The 17,558-nt window shown below is 42.8% G+C and overlaps 1 protein-coding gene across 1 annotated transcript in view; it reads right to left on the bottom strand.

Moving 5' to 3' along the window:
• Positions 1-16,655, bottom strand: part of ABCD2 (ATP binding cassette subfamily D member 2) — a 52,556-nt gene extending 35,901 nt beyond the window's left edge. Inside the window, exons 1-5 of the mRNA XM_075742064.1 lie at positions 15,213-16,655; positions 13,681-13,861; positions 8,189-8,310; positions 5,077-5,245; positions 920-1,014 (exon numbers count right to left, since the gene is read on the bottom strand). Coding sequence (XP_075598179.1) covers positions 920-1,014; positions 5,077-5,245; positions 8,189-8,310; positions 13,681-13,861; positions 15,213-16,148 — 1,503 coding nt within the window. The 5' untranslated portion in view covers positions 16,149-16,655. The remainder of the gene's footprint in view (positions 1-919; positions 1,015-5,076; positions 5,246-8,188; positions 8,311-13,680; positions 13,862-15,212) is intronic.
• Between the last annotated feature and the right edge of the window lie 903 nt (positions 16,656-17,558).

Raw genomic sequence — 17,558 nt, 5'->3', positions numbered from 1 at the left:
ATATGGTGTATATTTATGCATAATCACAATATCATCGTCTATGCTTTACATAAATATATTGACTGTGTTGTCTTTTCTGTTGGTTTTGTCTCCTGAGCCAAATGAATAAATATAACTGTCGCCTTGACCATAAAGTCGTAATTTTACAAATCTGAAATTCCTACACTGAAGCATTGCAAACTATCTAGGACCCTGTCCTCCTAGCTGCTAATTCCTATACCAATAGAGGTGGCAAGAGGAACACCCTGCTTTAGCTAAATTAAAGGACCTGCCGGAATTATTCATGTTGGCGTTCTGATAAATTCAACTATTTTTAAAAATAATAATATCAGCACTAGAATCTGCATAATAGCATCTGCACCGGGTGAATCTGCATCAGGATATATATAATGGGAGTAATTCAGTAAAGGTCACCATTACAGTTGTGAGCAGGTACCAAGTAGTACTTGGAATAGCTTTTTAAAAACAATACAAGTGTTTAATGAGTAGAGTCCACACTTGGGGTTGTGAACTATGCTGTCAACTACTAGTTAATACTGGTTTCTGTGGTGATCAAGCAAAACTACAGACTGAATTTTTTCACTGTTGCTGTGAACTCAAGACTTTTAAAGGAGCCTATGTGAATCAAGCATCCCAATTTTATTGAAATTAAGTAAAGATGGATGCAGACTCCCACATACACCTTTGAAAATCTCAGGTTGGTTTTTCACCTGGCAATAGCACCAGAAATTCTCTCTTCTCTTTCTTTGAGCAGGATAAACTACGTATGTCTGCCTCTATTGAGCTACTATGCCTACCTTTCTGGACTTCCCCTTTTATCCATATGCTCCTCCAAGTACTTAACATAAGGTACATGAATTCTGTGCTGTTTATGTTAAAGTGATGGCAACAATCAGAAGATTCTTGCATATCATCTTACTTTGAAGTTTAGTCTGGAAACCACCACATCGCCATTCGGAGTAATAATAGGAACATTTTCACAAATAATTCCATGATCAACATCAATAACTTTCCCTAGAAAGAAAAAAAAAATAAAATTAGAGTTTGTGAAACCTTCCATTAAGTGATGATATGTGACAGTCTCTGTGCGCGGCTGAGAAGTATAAATTGGTGAATTTCAAACAACTCTTTTATATGCTCCAGGTTCCCTTAGTGGGAAATCTGGACAATAAATCTTAGCTAGTCAGAAAGACACTGTCAGCAGTAGCCAGGAGTGTGCAATGAATCCTAAATTTGATCATAAATATAATGCACAATATGCATCATAAATATATAATGCACTATAAAGACACATTTATTCATATCCTACCTGTATTTACTGTGTTTTTTTTAAATAGGTGGTCAATATCAAGCAGTAAAAAAGTTCAAGGACAGCCTTAGCCACCAGCAGACCAGTTTAACTTCTCTTGAGGATTTAATTAGAAAATGGAATCTATTTTCACTACCAGCTCTGAAGCTCGGAGCCCAGTTCAGTCTCCTCCAGCAACAAGAGCAAAGGAGAAAACATTTAATGGCTTGCTTCCATCTCTTTTTGAAGCCACAGACACTGTAAACGTGTCCTGTAAGTATTTGCGGAAACCCATATAACGTTTCACTCCAGGAGCTACACTTACTATTTGGATTGCTAGCAAATTTAAATATGCAATCTCAGTCCGATATTTGGATACTCTGTAACACAGGAACTTTGAAACAAATTCTTCTGGAAACAGTAAAAAAAAAAAAAAAAAAATCAACTCTAACTCCTCAGTTGCCTGTTACAGGGCTTCTCTAGCAGAACCCGAACAGCTGGGCTCTGAGGTAAACACCAGAAATTACCTTTACAGATGCAAAGAAAAGAGATTTCTCTTTGTATTAGAGGGCTGCTTCTGTTATAACTTAGACTAATCTGAACAAAGAAAAACAGAACTAAGTTGAGTTTATTATAAAAGGATCTGGTAGCATTTCCTTCAGTTTAGTTTAGTTAATTTTCCATTAAGAGTTTCTTTGTTCAATTGCTTCTGACTTTGCCAAACTATAACAATCTGGGCAAAAATTTCTGTGCCATGTATGAGCCCAAGCAGGCTTTTATTTCCTAAAATAAGTTTTATTTAAAATAGGTCTGTGGTGTCCAACATGAGATTATGGAAAATGAAAGTGGTTTGCTGTTAAAAACCAAAATGATTGCAGCCTTCTCATCACACTGAGGGTCTATTGCCTTCACACTCCTACAAAGGCACCTGATATGCAATTGGGAGCTCAACCACACCACACCAGGCGTGTGGTTTTTGATGGGTTCACAAAAATGCTAACAAATTTGGCCAAGACATGCTTTTGTGAAAAAGGCTCATACTAATCATTCCAACCACATGAACACTTGGCGTTCATCTGACTATGTCTCTACAGAAAATTATCCTTCACAATTTCAAGCAAATTCTGCAAAATTCTATCATTATCTGTTAAAAATATTCTAATAGTTTTCATATCAAGTTTTTCATTATCAAGTACCCCCTCAGTAAGTTTGCAGATGACACCAAGTTGGATGGCAGTGTTGATCTGCTGGAGGGTAGGAAGGCTCTACAGAGGGATCTGGACAGGCTGGATCCATGGGCCGAGGCCAGCTGTATGAGGTTCAACAAGGCCAAGTGCCGCGTCCTGCACTTGGGTCACAACAACCCCAGGCAACGCTACAGGCTTGGGCAAGAGTGGCTGGAAAGCTGCCCTGCGGAAAAGGACCTGGGGGTGTTGGTCGACAGCCAGCTGAATATGAGGCAGCAGTGTGCCCAGGTGGCCCAGAAGGCCAACAGCATCCTGGCTTGTATCAGCCATAGTGTTGCCAGCAGGACTAGGGCAGTGATTGTCCCCCTGTACTCGGCCCTGGTGAGGCCACGCCTCGAGTGCTGTGTTTAGTTTTGGGCCCCTCACTCCAAGAAAGACACTGAGGTGCTGGAGCGTGTCCAGAGAAGGGCAATGCAGCTGGTGAAGGGTCTGGAGCACAAGTCTGATGAGGAGTGGCTGAGGGATCTGGGGTTGTTTAGCCTGGAGAAAAGGAGGCTGAGGGGAGACCTGATTGCTCTCTACAACTACCTGAAAGGAGGTTGTAGCCAGGTGGCTGTTGGTCTCTTCTCCCAAGTAACAAGCGATAGTTTGCCGTTGAGGAAACGGCCTCAAGTTGTGCCCGGGGAGGTTTAGTTTGGATATTAGGAAAAATTTCTTCACTGACAGGGTTGTCAAGCACAGGAACAGGCTGCCCAGGGAAGTGGTGGAGTCACCATCCCTGGAGGTATTTAAAAGGCCTGTAGATGTGGTGCTTAGGGACATGGTTTAGTGGTGGACTTGGCAGTGCTAGGTTAATGGTTGGACTTGATGATCTTAAAGGTCTTTTCCAACCAAAACGATTCTATGATTCTGTATTTTCACAATGCTCTTATTGACAACAGTAAATGCAAGGCACAAAACAGACATCCCGTGGTTACATAAACTTATATTGGATGATTTAAAAGTAAATACGTTGTATGTGTTCAAAGAGTCTTTGGGGAAGCTGAATATTCAGATTTTTCTTTTCTAACAATGCAGACACTTATACATATGTGAGCACGTGTACTTTTATCCACACACAAATCCACTCTGCAGGGATTTCTGAGGTATCAAGACCAAAAGAAAGGAGGAAAAACAGTATTACAATGGGACTTGTCATAAAAAGTGTGGAGCCTGTGGCCTAGATTCATGTGGCCTAAATTCTACGTAAGTCCTTGTGCACAATCTTCGGCATTGGCCAGTTGCCTCTGAGAGCCTATAACCACTCAGGAGCAAACGCTAGTCACTATGACTCAGGAGGAATTCAGGCTGGATGAAATGTGTTACTGTAGTGGAATCAAACATTGGGAAAAGGCTGTACAGAAAAAAGGAGTGGGGTATAAGACCAAAAGGCAACACGAACAGCATACTTTCCTATCTGAACTGTATTTGGTTTTGTTTTTTAAACACAGTTATCTAAAAAGAGCCCCAGAATTACTCTGTTGCTCCAGGAACTACAAACCTTTTCTCTTGTATATGAGAAAACGTAATTGTTATAAAATGCCACTTCTTTCGTCAGCCAAATATTAGCAAGATCTACAAGATTAAGACATTAGCTATTTCCACAGCTATCCACCATGCCATGTCAGACTGTTTGTTATGAAGAACCTTGTCAGAGGGCCTTTGAGAAATCTGTGCTGAAGGGCAGCACTGTTGAAATTGTTGAAAGTTATTTCATGAAGAGCACTGCGGTGCCTTCAACTCTGCTGAGGTTGAAGTTTTCAGAGGCCAAAGGGAGGGAATGAGGCTTTTCAACAGCACATAGGGGAGAAGCAGAAGGGGTCTGTTGGGAAAATTGGGAAAAGCCCATTGCAAAAGCTGCCTTTTAAGTACCTCAGAGAGAAGTTGGATGCAAGAGGGAGAGAGGGGGCACGTAATGTAGCACAATAAGAAATAATGTACACAGAAAGTGATTTGGGGAGGGTGGAGACAGAAAGATAGTGGCACCAGAAAGATACAGGATAGAGACGGGAGGGATAAGGTATATATTGATCAGATCATTAGGGAGGTGAGGGGAAGGGTAAAGTTGTCAGCCCATTTTCAGTTGAAATTTCCCACTATGAAAAAATGAGCACAGGCTGATTTTCAGTTGCTGAAAACAAAGTAGCATTTTTGTCAAAAACTAGTGAAACAATCTGTCTTTCCCTCCTACCCCAAACAAAATAGTGTGGTGTTTGAAGATGACAATGTTATAGTCTCAGTTCTCTGAAAAAAATTAAGTGTCTGAGGAGAGCTGGCACTGTCTGTGTAAGAATAGTAATACCACCACCAATAATATAGTTTAAATGCTTTTTTTTCATTGAAAGCTTTCACAGAAAACATTTGGGCAATTTTGTGTATTAGAAAAGCACTGCATAAGCACAGAGTTACAAAATAGCATGAGTTTAAAATGGAAGGCAACATGGTCCCTGGGGTATTAAGGCTGAGAGGCTGATTTGTTGTAGAAACAAACCTTTGTTCACCTCCTGTCCCACTGCACTGGTCCCGCACACAGGGAAATACATACAAATATGAATTAATTACCTTTGATTTCTAAGGGCCCATTGATGTGTAATTCTGCTTTATCTTCATTCTTGCTGTTGTTTTCAGACCCCTGAATAACAGCAGTTCTTTTGTAGATGCCTCTCTTCACCTCATCGAAGACCGAAAACATGTTGTAGACACGGGCGGTGTAGCCTGCTAGCTCAGTAACCTGAGAAACAACAAATGTCTCATTTCAGATACACTTCACAGATTCTATAAATGAAATGCTTGGCCAAAGATTCACAAAAAACATTCCCAGCTATTCTGAGTCAGTACTTCTAAAATGTTACACTGGAAAGATCAACGATGCATCTTTCAACGCCTATGAATTTGCATTCCTTGAGATTCTGTGCTAACCCATATGCCACCCACAGCTCCTACCAGCCAGCAGAGATGGTTCGAGGGGGATAGATTTCAGCCTATATAAGCTATAAAAGCTGCAGTAAATGAGGAGGTTGCAGAGACTGCTCTTTTCCATGGATCAGTAGAGTCTTCATCTGGCAGAGAATAGCTATTAGCATATCTGAAAATAGAGAGCCTATCATACAAGAGAAAAACAAAATCTCTGCATTTCCCAGCAAAATAAAGGTCCACAGAAGTGAGAAAAATTGGCTTCTGTAATTATTTATATTTACTTCCCTGTATTACTGAAACCTCCTGTGGGAAAGGTGTGCTTTTCTGTCTAAAACAGGCAGCACCAGGGCATCCTAATCTAAAACATGGTACGAAAAAGAAATTACTCTTCTGTCAACTGCATGCTAAAGTACCAGAACTAAATCTGAGTTCTTGGATTACAACTGGGCATTTTTAAGATGGTGAGGTCTCTTAAAAGGATTTCTCCTGGGTTTGGTCCTTTTATCACAATTTCCACCTGGTGAAGAGAGAAAAAACAGACATCTGGACCTGACAACTTCTTGTTTGTGGGCAGCGACACCACCAAGAGCTCCTAAAGAACTGCCTCCATCTGCTGGCAGCAAAGGGTTAAACCTAGGCATCTTATTATAAATGTATTATTAGATGGTTTTAAAAGAATGAATTTGTCTACTAAATGCAGAGTGCAAGACAAGAATAGCAAGAAAATAAGTTCAAGATGATAAAATCATTAGCTGGCTGTGGTTAAACACATACATCCCAGGATTGAGTTCACCTGCTATGGATGTACATTATTCCCATATAAAATCCTCTGTAAATTCCACTGTTTGTGCCAGATTCAGAAGTGAGTGCTAGTTCTGGCCACAAGACCATCACTCCACTGGATGTTAAGAAGTATACAACTTCTCGAAAAAAATCAGTTTAAAAAGAGTAATCACTCAATCTTTCATCAGCTGTATATTGTTTTGCACTATTGGTTAATTGCATTAACAGCTGTGAAAAGTACTGGGCTAACACCACTTGAGGCAGCAGGTAGCATATAGGAGCTGTAACATCATTCTCTATGCTGGAGTCTTTCTAGCAACTCCAGCAGGAGCTTGTGCCAGGACTGAGCACTCCGTACAGCGTCGGCAGTGGCATTTGATGGAGAGAATCCTGCATGTGATGAATGAAACTTGTACCAATGGTGCCCCAGAAGAAACATAACTTGTAGTAAGTTTCTGAACCATGACCCTACAAACTCGCAAAACACAAAATACTACCATCTAAACTATTGCCCTGCAAAAAAAAGTTGAGCCCACCTTATCTGCACACTGAATTACGTTGACTAGAAAGGGATGGCTTTGGTGGGCCAGGTGGGCAAGAACTGCAACTTCACTACCACTTGAAGTGGATTGAAGTACACTGTCCTTCTTTGGAAACTCCTGAATCATGAAATGGGAATGACAATGTGGTTAAAATACTGCAGTGTCTCTGGAAGAGAAATATAAATGTAAAATTAAGATGGAAATTCATAGAACTGGTCTTTGATCTCATGCTATCTGGATTAAAATCTCACCATGTTATAAACAAAGTGAGTTTGTTCAGTTGTTCCTGGTACCGCATGGGAATTTTTGTTTCCAAAAAATAAACCCACAATGTTTCTAAGTCCCCATGTACATTATATAAATGACTTGAATGTTGAAAATAAAATAGAAATGACATCAGTATATAATAGGTTATCTGGCAGTATTTGGAGCAGAGGCCAAGCTGGGGAACAGCTAAAGGGGCATAGGCCAAAATCACAGTCCATTAGAAGAACTCCTCCTGAAAAAAGCACAGACTCTGGTTTTGTCAGAGTCCATATCTGAAGGCGTCAAACTACCCCTCCTCTTCCAACTTACAAAGCTGTAGCTATTACGGCTGGATTCCAAGTAACGGAATCCGTAGCCTTTGATTAGCTGCCTAGCTAATGCGTGCTTCCTCGCATTGCACTGGGAAAAGGGGTCCTCACCAAAGGGATGAGCAAAAACCAATTAAACAAATGCAGAACCAACACTCAGAAGGAATTATTGGAGAGAATAACAGTGCTACCTCACTTTTCTTTAGCTTAACAGCCGGCACCTAGAGAAATCCCCAAGAGAGACCACAGATAAAAGCCCAGCTTTACTGGAATTTGAGTAAGGACCTGAAACAACATCTCTGATCTTCCAGATGAACATCCTGTACTTCTAGACTATCTGCTGTCCCAAAGTGGATTTTTTCCTGCTAAAATTTCTCTACTTTGCAAAATTACAATTTAACAGGTTCACAAGATACTGAAAAGAGCTCTACAGTTTAGGCACCCAGGAAATAAGTATTCAATTCTCTTTGTATTTTATACAAATCACGACACTGCCAACAGAAGAGTCCCAATACACTGGAGACAGACAACCTGAATTCAGGTCTGTGCTCCAATGAGAGGAGGAATTTGAACTTTTATCACACACATTCCAGGAACTTCTATTGCTTTCTGAAGGCACCTGAACACAGGTATTAAAAATGACATTTACATATAGCACCACACTGGCAGCTGTACGCTTTAGACTCTTTGCAGACTTAACTCTAAAGATCAAACTATCAGTTCAAAGATCTCTGTGGATTTAGTTGCAATAGAATTTGCCTCAAAAAAATGCATGGGTTTTTTTACATTTTATATTAAATGTAAATTCTGTTTTACTTTATTTTCTTTTCTGTTTAATACATGAGTGATATACAGTACCTCTTTGTATGAAGACATAATCCTTTCAATAGCATCTGCTCCAGAAATCAGCAGGTTTCGTGATGTAGTAAAAGCTTCTGTTCTTTCACTAACCATTGCCTGTTTCTGGCCATCTTCCAACTCTAAAAGTAAAAAAAAAGTTTTCTGTTAAAACATCCTTCTGAAAATTATCTCTACAAAACTAAATTATGATTAGAATGTGAGCCATTATAGATCAGCTTTTAAATTAAAAAAAAAGTTAACTCTACAAAGACAACCTTTCAAAAATAATTGGTGAGTGTAACTAGCATAGCTAACTTGGTAACAAAAAATAAGTATAACAAAGAATATGGAATTCATCTTGTTATGCAAAACTTCCTATTATTTTATACTACTTGTCTACATATATAATTTTCCTTTTAATATATCATTATTCAACCTATTTTTTTAAAAACATGAAAAAGTGAAACCTAAGCAGAGATTTTTAATAGCATTTTTACTACTTTTGCAATTATTCGATTTCAGCCTTACTTTTTTACTGACTTCATATAAAAGGAAACATTTGTATTGATGGAAATTTGGCAACATGATTGTATTTCTATAAGAAAGCAATAAGCTCTTTTCTTATCAAAGGTATGGTTTAAGTAGGATACCTCTCTCTCACAACACAGTTTCTGTCTTCATCTGACCCCAGAACAAAGTTGTGATACTTTGTTTATGACACTGCATCCTATTAGCAGGAAAACTCTTGCTCCAAAGAAAGGAGTTGTCTCATAAGAACATGTCAGCAGCAACAGGCAAGCACAAAACAGCAGCAGAAATTACAGAAGATACATGAGAAATAAATATGTTTACATTTAACATATCTACATATACTCTTGGTACCATGTGACCTACAGATTTACACAGCACAGTCAACTTGCAATGTTTGCTTCTTGAAGAAATGAAGATTTAAAAAGAAGCGGCTGAGTATTTTAAGACAATGTCATTTCAGTGTTAATAGTTGCATCTACAGAAAAGAAGACAACAATGTGTAGTAAACCACTCGTAAAGATTTTTCAAGAAAGGTCTCAAGGGTTTTCTGCATTAGAGAACTTTATATATCTCTTCATATATTGTTTAAGTCTGATGCTGAACAGGGTCCGGATATTAGTATTTTTTCTTAAGTTTGTAAAGTTTTTTTTAAAGCTTCTTTTTTAAGCTAAGCTGCTGCTGGGCATCAGGCTAGGCAGGGTAACAGGTGGATCCAGTGTGGCAACTGCTGTATTAGCAAGTGTTATGAACATCCACCGTGATGTTTGCACAGTGCTTATGGTCAATAAAATCTAGGAGGAATTCTCCGCAGGTGTGATGTGACTCTGAATTTTATGGGCTAAGTCAAGCAATGCAAGAGTATAACAAACAATATATTTTTTTTACTTGGTAACTGTCTCAATTCCCTGACAAGATCAGATTCTAGAAATCTGGTGTCTAGTACCAAAGCCAGATGTATATTTCTGTCTTTGTTAGTTAAATCTAAATATTGTTTTCATTTATACATCCATAAAGGTATCCCTATGTAATTACATCTGAATCACTGAAATATACTATGGATAATTTAGGGAAAACTTTTTAAAAATTCTTACATCATAATTTTGCATATATATATACACACACACCATCTATATGTTACTCTTTCTGGCCTCAGAAGTTTTTTATAACAATTTTAATTGAGATACATGTTCAAATTTTTTAGCTTAAATTGTACAACATCAGTACACTGTCAACTAGTTGTATGTAATCTAGCCACCTGGGACACAATGAGAGGTATGTTTAAAAAAAAAAAAGGACAGAAAACCTCTTGCAAAGAGAGCGATTACAAAACTCTTGCTCATGTAGTCCTCACTTATTTTAAAAAGTCATTTCCACTCCAAGAAGAATAAACTTAGGGGACAGAGAGAATTCAGTTAATTCATTAGTAAAAAATAAATTGAAAATTGTTTGTCACTTCTCAGAGAACCAATTTTTACTAATGGGATTATAGCCCATGCAGCCCATGCTACGTAGAACCACCGAAATGAAACCATTCAGGAGTCGGGTATAGTTTAACTACACTAATGCAGCATTCCTCCTGTATGTAAATGCAGAATTTACTGACGGCTGCTTCCAGCACCCGGGCTAGCTCATCTACCAAGAGTTTGGAGATCTCTGCCAGCCACTGCATCGGTCATTGTAGGCATACTTCTAGGGGTTTCTGAAAAATTAAAATTATATACAGTTTATGAGTTTATGTAATATAAGCACAAGCTCTTATATTACATGCCTAACCCACCAAGATTACTTTTCTTGAGCTTTTCATCCAAAACATTTTTCATATGGCTTTCCTCCTGTGTTTGAAGAAGTGGTGCATTGTACCAGGGCAGACAGGCTGTCTCTGTTTCACACAGAATCTAACGTTTCCCTTTTCATCTTCATTTATGTAATTGATAGTCATACTTGTTTTATAAACAAAGATAAGTGTTCACTGTGTCTAGAGAAATCAAAGTCTTGCTTCCAAAAATAGTTACTTTCCAGAAACTAATGAGAAACACAACATTTGGAATGACAATCGTTTAATACAAAAAGAATGAGAAATGTTATCAAATATCTTGGCTTTGCCAGTTAATTTCTTCCCTGAAATATGTAACAGAATTAGCAAATTTCAGTCAGAAATATCGCCGTCATAAAAGATTCTTTTTTCTTTTTATTGCAGGATTATTTTTTACTTTTTTTTTTCTTTTTTTTTTTCTTTTTTTTTTCCCCTGAATAAGTGTACAAAATCTATTGCTTTATACTTTAGTCTCAGATCTGGTCATGGTGACAGTTTTGTGAATATCTCTGATTCTGGTGCTTTATCCTAAAGTAATAAATCCACTACCTGTTTCTTCAGATATGAACAAACTTGCATCTGACCTGCTGAGGCACAAAGCAGTGTTCTCCCAAGCAGATCACTGGTAAGTGCAAGTCTGCTTGATTCTTCGAATACCTGTTACACTTTGAATTGGTCTTGACAGTGTTGATTTGTCAGTATTATGTTTGCAATCCATCATGACGGGCCTCAGGTCTCCATAATAAGCCCTGTGCTTTATTTGGCTGGAACTCAGGGAAAAAAGGAGTTTATGACCTTTGGAAGAAGGGACAGGCAACTCAGGGAGACTATAAGTATGTCGTGACACTATACAGGGAAAAAACTGAGAAAGGCCAAAGTCCAACTAGAATTTAATCTGGCTACTGCCATAAAAGACAATAAAAAATGTTTCTATAAATACATTAACAACATAAGGACAGCTAAGGAGAATCTCCATCCTTTATTTGTTGGGGGGGAAACATAGTGAAAAGGATGAGGAAAAGGATGAGGTACTTAATGACACCTTTGCCTCAGTCCTTAATAGTAAGACCAGTTGTCCTCTGGGTACCCATCCCCCTGAGCTGGAAGACAGAGATGGGGAGCAGAATGAAGCCCCCGTAACCCAAGGAGAAATAGTTAGCGACCTGCTGCACCACTTAGACACACACAAGCCTATGGGGCTGGATGGGATCCACCCAAGGGTGCTGAGGGAGCTGGTGGGAGTGCTCACCAAGCCACTTTCCATCATTTATCAGCTATCCTGGCTAACCGGGGAGGTCCCAGTTGACTGGAGGTTAGCCAAAGTGACGCCCATCCACAAGAAGGGCTGGAAGGAGGATCTGGGGAACTACAGGCCTGACAGTCTGACCTCAGTGCCAGCGAAGGTTATGGAGCAGATCGTCCTGAGTGCCATCATGTGGGACATACAGGACAACCAGGTGATCAGACCCAGTCAGCGTGGGTTTATGAAAGGCAGGTCCTGCTTGACCTACCTGATCTTCTTCTATGACAAGGTGACCTGCTTAGTGGATGAAGGAAAGGCTGTGGATGTTGTCTACCTGGACTTCAGTAAAGCCTGTGACACCGTTTCCCACAGCATTCTCCTGGAGAAACTGGCTGCTCACAGCTTGGACAGATGTATGCTTCACTGGGTAAAAAACTGGCCGGATGGCTGGGCCCAAAGAGTTGTGGTGAGTGGAGTTAAATCCAGTTGGCGGCCGATCACAAGTGGTGTTCCCCAGGGACCAGGGCTGGGGCCAGTTCTCTTTAATGTCTTTATCAACGACCTGGATGAGGGGATCGAGTGCCTCCTCAGTAAGGTTGCAGATGACACCAAGTTGGGTGGGAGTGTTGATCTGCTGGAGGGTAGGAAGGCTCTGCAGAGGGATCTGGACAGGCTGGATCCATGGGCCGAGGCCAACTGTATGAAGTTCAACAAGGCCAAGTGCCACGTCCTGCACTTGGGTCACAACAACCCCAGGCAACGCTACAGGCTTGGGCAAGAGTGGCTGGAAAGCTGCCCTACGGAAAAGGACCTGGGGGTGTTGGTCGACAGCCAGCTTAATATGAGCCAGCAGTGTGCCCAGATGGCCCAGAAGGCCAACAGCATCCTGGCTTGTATCAGCCATAGTGTGGCCAGCAGGACTAGGGCAGTGATCGTCCCCCTGATCTTGATATAGTGCCCTCCAGAGCCACATGATGGGCAGCAGCTCAGACAGCTGAACACCCAGCCATGTACTGACACCACTGCAAGTAAGCTAAATCATGTAGGGGCTGCACAAAGTCATCCTACAGGTCAAACCAAGCTTGTCCAGTTGGACAGCCCTGATTTGGAATATAATTACCAAGACCTGCACTGAAAGTAATTCACTCATTCCTGATTAAATGTACCCAACTTAGAACTGATCCTTCTGCAGACATTGTAGGACTTGTGCTTAAAGAATCCTACGGAATTTGTAATATATTCTACGTTTCTAACTGCGCATAAGGAAACCTGTTGAGGCAAACTTTCCCACTTGCCTTTCACTACCCCTCCTTAATTACTTTTCTTTCTGCTCTCTCCCTCTTTTTTTTTTTTTTAATAGCATCTGCAATAACAACACTACTTGAGTGTCCTTTCACTTCCTTGAAAGTTGTGATAGGATGTCAAAAATTACACAATCCAAGCCTAAAGTCTGAATTTCACCTTCTCTTCTCCCAGGGAGTCAGGGAAAACCAGCGGTTCCTAACAGGTCAACACATAGGTAAATAATTACCTATAATTACACCATGGTTTATGGAAGGAGATAAGCACTCTAAGAAAGTTAATAGTATCATTTCGTAAAGTAGCAGAAGATGCTGCAAAAATCAGCCTGTCACCCCAGCAGTGGCTAGCAAAAAAGGACTGCAATTATCATTATAATCTCATGTGACATGAGGATCCTCTAAGACCTGAACTCATGCTGTTTATCAGGCTTATGTTCAAAGCTGGATCTTTTGTATTGTTCTTTCCTTAGCTGACTTGCTATGCTTGAAAGTTACGCACAAGACATGGACACTGTAATAAAGTCTGTGAATAATAAATATGAATGGCATTCAGGGGAAGTACAGTCTTTTGAGAACATAACTTTAAAGAAACATCTAGAAATTAAGTCAAAAATGGTATTACCGCCATCTGCAAATCCTGTTGCGGTGATGATGGGCACAGCGACCATAATCATACCACAGCTACTCCAGACATACTTCATCAGGAACTGCTCTATCATGATGTACCATAAACGTTTGGACAAAATGAGATTCATTTGATCTGCCAAAGCCTTGTAGCTTTTTTGCAGTTGTTTCATTTCTATCTGCAGGTAAAAAATAAAACATTTATACAATGCAACAAAGATGCACACGTCATACAAGATCACATACGTGCATAAAATAACCGGGTACTGTGACTTCTGAGTCACATCTGCTGCGTTGTACTTTATTTCCACAGTGCTGCAGTCTCACAGCAAAAGTGCACAGCTTTATGGAAGTCAGTGGACTTGGTTCTTATTTACACTATTGTCCCTTGATAACACTTTGGCAGGTTTTCAGCTTTTTTAAGATCTCTGATATATACAAGAACAAGATACCAGGCAGTCACAACAGCTGATTCTAACAACCAAAATAAAATTGATTCCATATCCTTTTAATGAAGTTGCAGCTGTAGAGTTTCACAGCAACTGAAATTCCTCATATTGGGAAGTGTTTGGGGATCAATTATCTTCAATGACTTAAAGTTGCAGAGCTGATCCCCAAACTGCAATGCTGCTTGTTTTTACAAGAAGTCTGGAGGAAGAGAGAACTATCCCAAGAGGTTTAACAAGTCAAAGACAGTTGCAAGGCAATATGATACAATGCATTCAGTTCAAGCCAGTATATGTGGGAATTGAAAAAATGTTTAATTCAGCTGTACTTAAAACATTGCTATAGGCATCTTTTGAGAATAATTGCTTCTACCAAAATAAACCATTTACATTATATAATCATTGATTGGACTGAAGGAGTAATACTTCAGGCTGGTTTCCAGCTTTCATTTTCACTTTACATGAAACAACTTTTTTTTCCATATTGTGTTTGAGAGGTGTTACAGCCAAAATTCACTTCTAATAAAAATATGAAGAGTTCCTTGATAAGGTGGCTTTAAAACAAGCCTTTAGTTTATGTAACTGTGACTGCTGAAGTACTGTACTTAAGCTATTTTAAGACTCTGATGACTACATCTTTGCTTAGCTATGTAAAAGAGTGTCAAAGGTTGTAGTGCTCTCTGTACTATCACAGTTTTCCCCTAGACTCTCTGGTGTGCCTGGTTGCTGTTTCTGCAGCATTAAATCTGGTAGTTCATAAACATGGGTGAAAAAAAAAAAAAGCATGGAAAAGTTAAATGGAATGAACTGGTTGGGGAAAAAACAAGAACGGAGATTAGCTTTCTAGAAAAGCATAGGATCCACTGCAAACAGGAACATTGTTAGAGCACAAGGGAACTACGGTCTGCTCCCCCAGATACCGCCCCTGAGACGGCATTTTCCTAGGAAACGGGAAGTGCTAGCCATAAACAGGTTTAAATGTCAGAGGGACCCAAAGTGCTCAGGGAGGGCAGCAGGGGAAGCGCAGGTCAGCTCTGGCACTGCAGGGGCAACCCCAACACCCTCCAATTTCTCTCCTCCTTACCTTGTGCCCTCGGTAAAAGGCGATTTCCTCCACATTGGCAATGATGCGCGAATGCATGAAGCGCAGATAGCCCTTCTTGTGCGCCTCCTCAGCCACCAGCTTGCCAAACTTGGGCGAGCAGGCTTTGAGCACACGGGCTGTAGCGTAGACGACGAGCCCAGCCAGGAGCGTGGGCCCAATGGGGTTAGCACCCCGGGACCGTGCTGTGCGGATGAGGGTGTAGGAGGTGAGTACAACATCCAGGATGGGCTTGGTGAGGTTGGAGTAGAGATGCGCCACGGACTGCGAGAACATCATGATGTCCTCAGTGAGGGACTGGTCAGGGTTGGCCAGCCGCCCATCCATGCTGATCACTCTGTAGTAAGTCTGGTTGGCAAAGTAGGTCTCATAGGCGTGATCCACCAGGCGCGTGCGGAAGGCGAGGGCCAGCTTGCACTCCAGGTACCGTATGGTGCTGTTCACGAAAGTGGCCGGGATTGCAATCATCAGCCATTTGATTAATTTGAAGACAAAGCTCCTGGGCTTTTTTTCCACGATGCTTTTCACAATCTTCCCATCGAGGGCGGCCACATAGATGGAGAGGAAGGTCCTGGAAACCAGAGCGACCGAGTGGAGGCAGAGCAAGCCCAGCTCGGCGCTCACCAGCTTTGGGAAGAACAGCTTGCGAAGTTCCAGCAGCTGCTTGAAAAATTCCGCGTTGACCGCCGGAGAGGCTCTGCCCCGGCTGCCGGCGCGGTGCGGCGCCTCCCGGCCCCCTTCAGCCCGGCCGGCATCCTGCGAGCCGCCTTTGCAGCCCGCCCGCTTCATGCGCCTGCGGATGATGGGATAGAGGATTCTGAGCCCGTACGCCGCAGCCAGCAGGCACGCAGCCCTCTTCGCGGCGCCCGCCCTGCTCCATTGCACCCTCCGGGCCGCCGCCTGCAGCATGTGGGTCATCCTGCCCCCGCCGGAGGCACCGCTTCGCGCCGGTCCTAGCGGGGGTGGCTCATGCCCAGCGGGAAGGTCGGCCCCGCCGGGTGTTCTTCATCGGGCCGCCGGGGCTACCGGCTCCTCGCCGGCCGCGGCCGCCCTGCCGTGACAGATGCCGAATGAGCCCTGCCTCCCAGGGGCGATGGTTGCCTTCAAAGCGCGGCGCGTTGCACAACGCAGCCCGGCGCCGCGCAGCCCGCCCCGCCGACCACCATTGGCTGCGCGGCGCGGGGCGGCACCGGCAGTGGCCCGGCTCCCCCGGCCCCGGCCGCTCGCTCGGGGCCTGACCGCGGCAGCAGATGCGCAGGTTCTTCGGCGCTCGGCCCCGGGTTCACTGCGGGTTCCCCGGAGCTCGGCCCCAGCTGCACCGTTGATCCCCCGGAGCTCGGCCCCGGCTGCGCCGCGGGTCCCCGGAGCTCGGCCCGGCAGCGCCCCGGCTCGCCTCAGGCCGCGGCCGGCCCTTTCCTTCCGCCTGCCCTGCCGGAGCAGGCACCGCCTCCGGCCCCGGCCCCGCCAGCGGCGCGGGCCTGGGCGGGGTGGGCGGGTGGACGGCAGCGGGAGTTCGGGCCCTGCGGCAGCCCCGGCGGCGGCGGGCACGGCGTCACCCCCGGCGCTCGCCCGAGCTTTCCCCCTGGGCGGGGGGGGGGGGGGGGCTGTAACGTCGCCGCGGCGGGGGGCGCCAGGTGCGGGGCGAGCGGCGGCCCGGAGCGACGCGGGCGAGGGCGGCGAGCACTCGGGGCCGGTGGCTGAGGGACAGCCTCGGGTCGGAAATGTGACCGGACAGCGCGGCGTCTCCGGGGCAGCGCTTTCAAAATAACGCGTAATTTATTTCCTGTCCTCTCGTCAAAAGGAAGCCGGTATTGTGCTGTTGCAGCGTTATTAGACAAAAACAACCCCAACCGATTCGCACGGTCCCTGCAGCAAAACCAGGCTAAATTCGCACAAAGGAATTAACAGTAAAGGCAGTTGTCTTGCTGCTTTATTTTTTTTTTTTCTTCCCCTAATTTGTTACTCCTATTTCTTCACTTATTTGGAAAAGGTACTGTATTTGAAATCACAGGAGGAGGATCAGAGGACTTAAAATATTTTGTGTTCTTTCACACTTCGAAAATTAAGTAATAAGCTACCAGCTTTATCGTGTACCAGCATCAGCTGATAGATACTTTATATACTTTAAAGTATCTATCAGCTGATATCATATCAATATAAGATAAAGCATTCGTTTGGGATGTGTATGTAAAAGCAGATTTGAAAAATGTGCTATTAGACATTTACAGGAGTGCTGAAGAGTCCAGCCTTCCCCTAGAAATGGAAAGTGAGGCCACCTGCCTCGCTGTAACGTGGCATATGCAGAGTTAAATGAAGTCACATTACTGT

Source organism: Balearica regulorum, chromosome 1, assembly GCF_011004875.1.
Source record: "Balearica regulorum gibbericeps isolate bBalReg1 chromosome 1, bBalReg1.pri, whole genome shotgun sequence".
In the NCBI taxonomy this organism is placed as follows: domain Eukaryota; kingdom Metazoa; phylum Chordata; class Aves; order Gruiformes; family Gruidae; genus Balearica; species Balearica regulorum.
The sequence above is the reverse complement of the archived record's forward strand: the minus strand, read 5'-3'. Positions and strand labels throughout refer to the sequence as shown.